We start from the raw sequence: 9,768 nt of genomic DNA, 5'->3' as shown, positions 1-9,768 counted from the left end.
CCAAAACTTTCAAAGAAAAGGGTTAAAATAAGAAGTTAGTTTTTTAATTAGAAACTGTAGGAAAGCTTGAATAAAACACACATATCCTACTAGTTTTGATAACTAAGGAGACGATGATTTCATATGCACGCCTACTATCCGTTTCAAGTTTCAACACCATTGTTGTGTGTATGTGTTAGTATATACGGACACACATTCATGTATATAATGTGTATAGACTTGCTTGTAGACTTGAATTCACTTAAAGAATATGAAGTCTAAAGTGGCCATCTCAACATATGAAATGAACATTTTAATTCCTAAACGAGTTGGCGTTTATTATCTAAGACTCGAATCACATAGGTGTGCTTAGAATTCGTATTAAAAGAAAGTATTTTTATGGATATTTAAGCTATGTGAAGTTGGTGAGTGATATGTATGTGAAATTATGAATACTTGGCTGGAAGTGTTAGTTGGTTTTTTCAACTAACCCGTTTAAATTAAGACGTTAGATCATTCGAGACTTGAACAACAGATCACCACATCCACATGCCACACGATTTTTGTCTAACAACTCCAAGTCCAACTTTCACTTTTAAGCACCGCCTTACTCAAATCATATTTTATTCATAAAACTTGTGCGGGCTAATGGTAACACATGGTATTATTAAGTATTTAGGTCTTGGTTTTGGTTTGACAAAATTGTTTTGGCTTAGTTTAAGATTTCAAGAAATAAATTACAATAGATTATTATCATTTGATATATAACAATTAACACATATTGTTGTCAAAATAACACCAAATTAAAATACAATGTATGTGAGGAAAACTAGTACTATTTTTTAATACATAAACATCAAATCAAGCTAACAGCCTTACAAGATAACTTCAAATATTTAAACTTAGTAAGTTAAATTAGATGACCGATGAACGTAGGAATTGATGGCATCCATTGTCACACATTTTATATTGGACGTAATCCTGAAATATGTCATCAAGAAAGTTAACGGGTTGGTTTAGAAAAAAAGTGAAAGTTGAAGGGTATTTGGAAAGAGTTCAGTTAAATTGGATTAAACTAGACGGGTGCCCGCGCGATGCAGCGGGTGTTTGAACCCGTTAATCACGTACAAATATAAGTGTTTATGGTTCGGTTAAAACCTTAAAATCGTTTAAATCGGTCATTGATTTGACTTATTTATTCTTTTTCTTTTTTTACTTTCGGTTTGTTGGTCGGTTTCAAATTTTCAAAACGTAGTGAACGGTTGGTTCATGGTTTATATCGGCAATCGGCCATATGAAATCAGGCCAGACTGTAAATGTTGAATGCAATTTAATCTTTTTTATTATTAATTATTAGATACGTTTTGTAATTTATATTAGATATGGTTAAAATTTAATTGAACATAATCTTTTTATTAAAAGTATTTTGGCTATACAACTCAAATTAACCTAATTGCAATATGATTCCTTTTGTAATATTTGTTGTTATTATTTCACGTTCTAGATCTTCCATTAATATTACCATTTATGTGGCTAAAATTATCATTTTTTTTGTTAATGATCATCTCAAGTATCATATTAAGTTGGTTTTTAGTTAAAATTGATGGTGCATTTAAAGTATTAATTATTTTAAACTAAATTTATTATTAAAGTTTAAACTATGAACCAAACTGGAACCAAGCCGTTAGTAACGATTCGATTTCAACTTTCAATTGTTGAGTTTGGTTTTGGACGACAAAAAATCTGTATTAACGGTTGGACTCACAAATTTAACTTAAAAACCATCAAAACCGACACTGAACACCCTTACGTAACATATTAATTTATTTAAAATGAAAAAAAATACAATAATATCATATCCAAATTAAAGAGAATAAAATGCTCGTTTTTATGGTGCAATTTGTTTATAAAAATATTAACGTATGAAAAGACTATAGTCGTTTAAAAATCATGGGCGGGAAGTTAGTTTACAAGTTAAATTAAAAACATAATATTGTAAAAGATGAGTGACCAAACTTGTAAGTTAAATGGATTGTGTTTAAAAGATATGTTTACCCTTAATAACACAAACACATGTACCTCATGCTTTAAGTGTTGTAAATTACTTAAAAATGGATGTCTTAATTTACCCTTATTTGGTGTATTATATAGTATAGATTAATAGCTGAAATGTTTAGGATAATTATCTGTTTAGTTTTTATGTTTATGAATATTTTACTAGTTTATCTAGTGTTCGGATTACTAGATATGAGGAGTTGAAGTCTAGTATGTTTAGGAAGTTAATTAATATAAGTAGATTGTTATAGTATGCAATTGATGTGTGAAGAATTATACTAAACAGAAATAGTCGGTAATTTTCCCAGCTTGTCAATATATCAATCATAACCAAGAAAAGATAACTAGTTCCAAAAACCACAAGTAAGGTTTTAAATTAAAATATCCACTACAAAAATTAAAGTTATCTAAAACAGTTACAGTCTAAGAGGGTGTAGATGGTAATTTCATCGTAGTAATTACTATGATTCAAAAGCTAGTTGAGTATATATGAAACAAAATGAAATCTTATATTCTTTACCAAATATCAACTTCATGCTTGTGATTTTACATATTCATAGCCTTTGACGATAATAAACGAAGACGAATGTTTTAAATACTCAGTATAATATATAAATTAATCTAAACAGTTAATCGTAAGAAATTAGATGTGTTTGATTTTGAAAAGTTAAGGTTTCGGTACCACATAAAGTCATAAAATAAAATATGGGTCTAAGTCTAATATCATTCAATTATTTTCATACACCACGACCTTAAATAGTTTAATATCATTAATAATGTACGAGTATACATTAGCAAATAAAAAACACGACATATCACAAGAATGGTAGCATTGCCATTTACTATCATCAATGATTCAATTCATTCAGACAGGATAGCTATTGATACTGTCAGCCCATGGGCCCTTATGGGCTTCATTAACAATAGGCCTATTACACTCCCATATCAAACTTGTACACTTGGGCCCAGTCCCCATTCCAAGTTGCAACACTCTCTCTCCAACCTTAACTCTCTCTTTTCCTTCCATGTAAGCTAACTCATACCACAATGAAGAAGATGATTGGTTCCCAAACCTATGCAATGTCATCAATGCAGCTTCTATCTCCTCTTCCTTTAACTTCATCTTCTTTCCTATCTCCATTACCACCGACTTCCCGGATGTTGGCAAACAATAATGTTGTATCACCTTCCTAAAATTCGGCACGTAAAGTTCTACCGATTTATTGATAAACTTCCTTTGAATTATTGAAAACCCGTATCGAATTTTCTCTTCTAAGGGAAGTATATAAGACCCAAGTATTTGAAAGTTTGACCTTAGCAATTCACCCGCGACATGTAGCACGTCTTTTCTAAGAGTAACCCCAGTGATACCTATATAGAGAACGAAACGTAAACCCTAGATACCTAAAGGCCTATTGGCTAATAACAATAAATTTAATATCCAATAAGGCAATAATACCTTCGTCGTCTTCTTCACGAATTGCGGAGTTATAAGCTTTGTCATCGAAGGCACCTTGTGTTCTTAACGAGTATATTAATCGGTATTTGGATATCTTTCTAGCGGATGGCTTGTTGGTAAGGAGAATGGCCGCACTGCCTGATCGAAAGAGGCAATTTAAGACCATCATTGTCCGGTTTTTTCCTGCATACCAACCGTTGGATAAAATTTCTGTGCTAAGGATTACCGCGTTGGAGTTTTTATGGACTTTTAAAAGGTTTTGCGCCATGTTAACGGCCATTGCACTCGCGCTACACCCCATGCCGCTTATGTTGTAGCTCTTTATGTCTTCTCGCATCGAGTATCTGTAAAAATTGAATAGTGTTTTTTATATGTTAAATAACTGAAAACAAAGCATAATAAAAAATTAATTATAAACCTAAGACTATCCATTAGAAAAATTCATATTTATCATAAACACCGAAAATAACAAAACCAAAAAAAAAATAATAGAAAAAACATTACTATATTTCAATTTTATTAACCACTTGCTATCTGATTATTATTATAAAAGTATAATGAGCCCTACACAATACATTTTTCTAGTTCTATGGACAAGAATTCGATTTCAAGACACTCAAAAAATAGCCACAATGGTCAAGTAACGACGTGGCGTTTTTGAAGGCTAAAACCGTCTTATTGGTCTAATCAGTTAAAGGAAATGACATACAGACAGAGATAGAGCGGTCGCTCAAGCTAAGGGGTTATTTGATAGTCTTTTAATAGTCCATAACCTTTTAATGGCTAAAAGGTAGTCATAAGTCTTAATAGCTAAGAATTAACCTCTTAACCATTCTGACTTAAGGTTACCTCATAACCACTAAAAGGTCAATGGACCAGCAAAGCAAGTCATAACAACAATAAAACGTCAAATGCTAATAATAAAAGTGGTACCATATCAGTAACATGCATGGAGTTATGCAAAAGGACACATGATAACCTCGGTTTACAGTACCTATTGACAATGATTGACGTTAGCGACGGAGAAGGACAAAAGCCGCTGCAGTTGCTTATGATAATGTCGATATCTCGAGGGTGAAGTTTGGTTTTGGTTAGAAGATCTTCAAAAACTGTAAAGAGAACAGTTTGAGCTTCTTGAATGGCATCTTCATGAGTTGATCTTGGCGGTATATAGTGCAAAGCTGAAGGTATATATGTCTTTTGACTTTGGCCCGAAGACGCCAACACCTTAGACAAGAAATCAACACTTTCTTGATCAAGAGAGTGAACGATGCGTGAGTGTTCAAGGAAAGACGAAAAGGGTACTCTCCAATAGTTTGGTGGCTTAAAACATGAGTAGTCTACAAGATAGATTGGTGGAGAAGAGGATAAGAAGTATGTTTTGAGCACAATCAAGAAGATAATAGTAAAGAGTGCTAAAAATATTGGTTCTTGAAGTGGATTTGTGTTATGAAAAGTGTGGTTGAATAAGTTGACAAGGTGTTCCATTTGTTTTGTGACTTGTGAGATGATAACAATGAGTAAAGGTGACATTATATAGAGTTATGCATGGGAGCAGAAGGATGAGGAAGGTGACCATTATTAATGCAAGTTATGGCTTTATTGTCTGGATAGTATCATCATCGATTATCCCCAAAAAGAGATGGATGTTATCTTCAAGTAATCGGACTCGTTATCATCTACTATTATTACAATTGGCATTCTGGTCCAATGGTACGTGTATGAATGGTTGATGCATGAGATTTTTATAGTATCAGCTTGATCAAAACCTGACTCAAAAGGATGACCTCTTAGTGATGGGTTCTTCTTTGATGATGTTCCTAGATAATTAGACATGGAGCGCTAAAATCTATATATATTTACAATTGGCATCCAGTCTTAAGAATTCCTACTCGGGTATTGATGATAGCGTTAAACGTTGTTAAAAAAAAGATTATCTATATTATATACTTTTCTTTTCTAGATGAAAGAAAGAAACAATATTGTTATTAAAATAGATAATCTGAAATATATTTAGAAAAAGGGTTTTTTTTTGTAATTCCTTTATTTTAACTAGTATATTACTCTTTTTTGACTTTTCAATACATTTTTTCTCGAGTAGCTAATGAAAAAGTTCAAAAATAAAAGAGTTAAAAATAATAATAATTAGATTAAGGAAAAATTTTAAAAAATAATAATAGGTTGCTTAAACAAAACAAATAAAAAGAAAAGAATTATAATAAAGAAAAAAAAGTTAATTTTAATAAATAGTTTTAAATCACTCGAAACATTTTTGTTTCACTAGAATACAGTCAATACAATCGAAAAAGAAAAACTCGTGCGATTATTATCTTATCAAGTTATCGTGATCACTTGTTAGTGTTTATGACGGCTCGAAACAAGGTGGTCATCTTCAAGTCTTCAACAACAAAAAGACACTGAGTAACAAGTTATTTGGATGAGATCAAAATCACGAGCTTTTTATGGGTCAAATTCAAAGCAAAATTGGAGTCTATGACTAGAATGGACAGACTGTATATCTTTATATTTATTTATAGTTTATATATGAATTTGAAATTGTGTAAAGATTCACACTTATCATTTCAACCTGAAAGATGATTCTAGTAAAAAAAAAGATGGGGAAACGATAATGATAAAAGCATGCATTAAATTGACTGATAGTAAATGAAAGCAGTTGGTAGCTTCTTTCAATTATGGTAGGCAGGCAGGGGTCAAGTCAATCGGTGCAGCAGCATTCATGATCAAGATTTGGGTAACTGGAAATCGACATTTCCCAGTACACGTATTCTTAATCTTCCTGTTTTCTAGAACAAGAAAACAACTGTTTCAATTCTAAATCTTTGTTCATGTGATGTATGTATATATAAAAGTATAAAACATGTAAATGGTTTGTTTTGCGACTGGAAATCTTAAACCTTGTATAAGATTTATTCTAGTAGTTTTAGTTCGTTTGTTTTGTTTTCCCTGATATTGTCATGCATGGAACTACACCTCAAAATTTTAAAGCATTTGTTAATAACATCTAAAGTCAGCTTTTAGCAATTAGAAAAAAAGGTTGATAGATTGTACAATAACATTAAATTAAATATTGTACAAGAGTTCATTACAAAGAAGGTACGAGTTGTGTAAGGCAAAGTGACAGAGCCATGATTTATTTTCTATGAGTTTAGTATTTTCGGTGCTTAGATTTACGGCATCAAAGTTTTCGGGTTGTGACTGGGCCCGATTAAGTTGAGGTTTTCATTTAAAAAGTTGTCGTAAGTCCTAAATGCACAAATTCAATATATAATTCTAAACATAAACATATAATTCTACACATTATCATATAAGTCTAATCAAGCATACACACAAATAATAAATGATAAAAAAAAAACAATCAATCAAAATCTAGCATTGACTTTTTTTCACTCGTGTTCGGATTTTAAAAATCGAAAACGAAGATGGATGATTATTGGTGATTTGGTAATTAGGAGGGTTTCCATGACTGATGAAATTTGTAATCGAACAGCAAGGGACAACGGTCGTTGATGCTGCTTGAGGCGACTGTTGAGGGCTAAGATCGTGGAAACAGCAAATAGGGGCAAAGGCTAAACTACGGAAGGTTTGGGAAAATGATCGTGCCTGCTCTTTTTTATGTTTTAATTGTTTTTTTTTAATTTTACATGTTATTATTAAGGTATTATGGTCAAGTTATTTTATAAAAGAGATAAAAATGAGAAGGATGACGATGATTATTACACTAAAAAAACCCTAAAAATAAATAATGAAAAATTAATTAAAAAATCATAACTTAAAATTTAATAAAAAATGAGGAAACATCATTGTGTTTTTTTATTTATCATTGTGTTTTGTGTTTATTTTGTTTATTTTCAACATTGATTGTATATTTTTTCCTTGACATTGTGTTTTTTTTCTTGATATTGTGTTATATTACTCAACATTGTGTTAATTTTGTTCGACGTTGTATTATAATTTGCCACCTGTTGTATCTTTTTTTATTTTTCATTGTGTTTGATGTGTGAAAATCTATATATATAAATATTAATAACTAATTCTTGCAATTGAACACTAAGTCTTAAAAATAAAAAAGGATAACCTAACTTAGCTTCACACAGTGTACGGGTCGCATAACAGAACAGTCTAATAGAAGTCTGGATGTCGAACACAAAGACAGGTGAGGTGGCTCAAATACTAAACCCTAACCAAGTCCTACCTAAATAATATATTTGTTTATCTTATTTATTTAAAACTAACTAACTTAATTAACTCACGGGAAAACTTAACGGGACTTAACAATAATAAAAAAACGAACCACCTAGGTAAGATGACTTAACGACTATAAGATGACACAAGCAATAACATGTGGACGAAACCATGGTTCTAAAGAAGGGGGCAAACATAGGTGAGGTCAAGGCAACTAGGTCCCTACGGTCATTTTTACCAAAAAACCCTAACAACGTCTTGATAGTTTTTAATTCGTGGTTGTTTATCTACGTACCCTAAGGTCTTGGTCCAACTTAAAGGTGGTGAACTCACATACTTGAATAGGAAACATAAACCCTAATGGTGATGTCTACAAACTCAATCAACACAAAAGTATTAACCGAACTATGTAATTAACAACTACACGAAACTAATTCATGCAATAATCAATCACACGGATCACGTGCAACCTAAAACACATCAAGGGAAGCGGGTATACACGGAGTAAATCACAAAATATGAACTTTACAATAGAAAAACAATCAACCACTTGTTAAGCACCCCAAACTAGTTAGTTTAAACCGTTAAACATCAAACCTAGGTGACTCTAACCAATCTAGCCAATCATTATCAATGAACATTAGCAAATATATGTATAAAAGTTATGAACATGTTCATATAAATCTGATTACAAAAGGTTTGAACGATAAAAACCAAAAATGAACTTAAAATCGTTAAAACAATCAAAACCGACAACCAAGGGATAAAAGATAAAACCGTTGTTCTCCTTGGTTTTTCCTCTAGAACAGGTGTGATGGCTGCTAGAATGATCAATAATTCGTTTATAGGGGTTAACTCCTTGAATAGATAACTTAAACTTGATTAACAAGTCAAACTAGGTCCAAACAAGCCCACTAAAGACAAAATAGATGGGCTAATGAAATCTAGAACATTCTGATGTAGATGTCATGCTCTTATCAAAAACAATTATTTATAAGACTTAAATACCTATAACTAATATGGGTAAGTAAGGTCGTCTCCACAGAGAATCAGTGGAAAGTGCAAGTAAAGTTCATAATTATTAATTAATTAACTACGGTGGACAAACGATGTCAAGCGGTTTAAAAAAGAGTTGATTTATAAGAACACACGATTATAAGGTAAAGGTTGTAAACAATTATGGGAAATGATTCACTTCAGGTTCAGGTAATGTGATGACCGACTAATCACAGATTCATAAGATTAATTGCGCAGTAATTACTAAACCTAACAGTTGGGTTGTGAAGACAAACGATACCCTAACCGAATTGTTGACACAACTAAACTCCGGTTTACCCAATTACCAGTTTAAAATATGAAAATCAGTTATAAGCAATGACTAACGATTATTGGTTCAATGACATAAGAGCTAACTCTACATGTGATAAACACAACCAGAAAAGTGATGCAAAGTTTGACAATCAAAATCATAAACTGTTTAAACAATCAATTCGTAATGTAAAACAAGATTAAAAACAATCAATCAAGTTCATACTCATTCAAAACATAGAATCTGATCAAAGTTAGTTTACACAAAACCCTAGCCTAAAGTGAATACAATGGTTTTAGCCTGACATCGGCATCACGAAAGATTCGCTTATCTGATGAGAGGATGAAAGCATGCGATAAACGAACGAACCGGAGGCTTCGGGATGATGCAAAATCGTCCTAGAGCTTGTATTTGGTTGGAGGAATGAAGGATGGGTTGAATGGGGGCTGAAAACTCAATATAATAGAGTTAGGTTTAATTTTACCGTTCTGGAGGACTTTAGAGCGTCTCTAAAGTCCAGTGGGTGAGACTTTAGCGCGTCTCTAAAGTCTACTTGCCTGATGTGAGTCTTTAGAGTATCTCTAAACTCCCTTAGCGCCGCGCTAAGGGTGTCTGACAGAATTTTCTTCATTTATTTTGCATCGGAAAGCTTGCCAATCATTATGAGTCTTCTACATCTTCGTTCCAAGCCCGTAATTCATCCCGATATGCGTCCATAACGTCAAGTATCCTGAAACACATAAACACGCTTGAAGTACCAATT

General features: G+C 32.2%; 1 protein-coding gene across 1 annotated transcript; it reads right to left on the bottom strand.

Annotated features, from left to right (window-relative positions):
* Positions 1-2,772: 2,772 nt before the first annotated feature.
* On the bottom strand, positions 2,773-5,247 carry LOC143591027 (3-ketoacyl-CoA synthase 5-like). Its single transcript, XM_077071352.1, has 3 exons — positions 4,488-5,247; positions 3,494-3,837; positions 2,773-3,405 (listed from the first exon to the last, which is right to left on the bottom strand). Exons 1-3 carry the CDS (start codon positions 5,024-5,026, stop codon positions 2,900-2,902), a joined length of 1,389 nt encoding a protein of 462 aa, XP_076927467.1. The 5' UTR covers positions 5,027-5,247; the 3' UTR covers positions 2,773-2,899.
* Positions 5,248-9,768: the final 4,521 nt, after the last annotated feature.

The sequence above is a fragment of the Bidens hawaiensis genome, unplaced genomic scaffold (genome assembly GCF_021521415.1).
Source record: "Bidens hawaiensis isolate Kalapana, Puna unplaced genomic scaffold, B.hawaiensis_p1.1 tig00001685_1, whole genome shotgun sequence".
NCBI classification, from domain to species: Eukaryota; Viridiplantae; Streptophyta; class Magnoliopsida; order Asterales; family Asteraceae; genus Bidens; species Bidens hawaiensis.
The sequence above is the reverse complement of the archived record's forward strand: the minus strand, read 5'-3'. Positions and strand labels throughout refer to the sequence as shown.

Bases quoted from the DNA above. Each gene is read 5' to 3' on its own strand.
- LOC143591027 (XM_077071352.1), bottom strand. From the start codon at position 5,026: ATGTCACCTTTACTCATTGTTATCATCTCACAAGTCACAAAACAAATG. The intron at 3,838-4,487 runs GTACTGTAAACC...CAATTTTTACAG, and splicing joins ACGTCAATCATTGTCAATAG to ATACTCGATGCGAGAAGACA. The intron at 3,406-3,493 runs GTATTATTGCCT...TTCTCTATATAG, and splicing joins TCGTGAAGAAGACGACGAAG to GTATCACTGGGGTTACTCTT.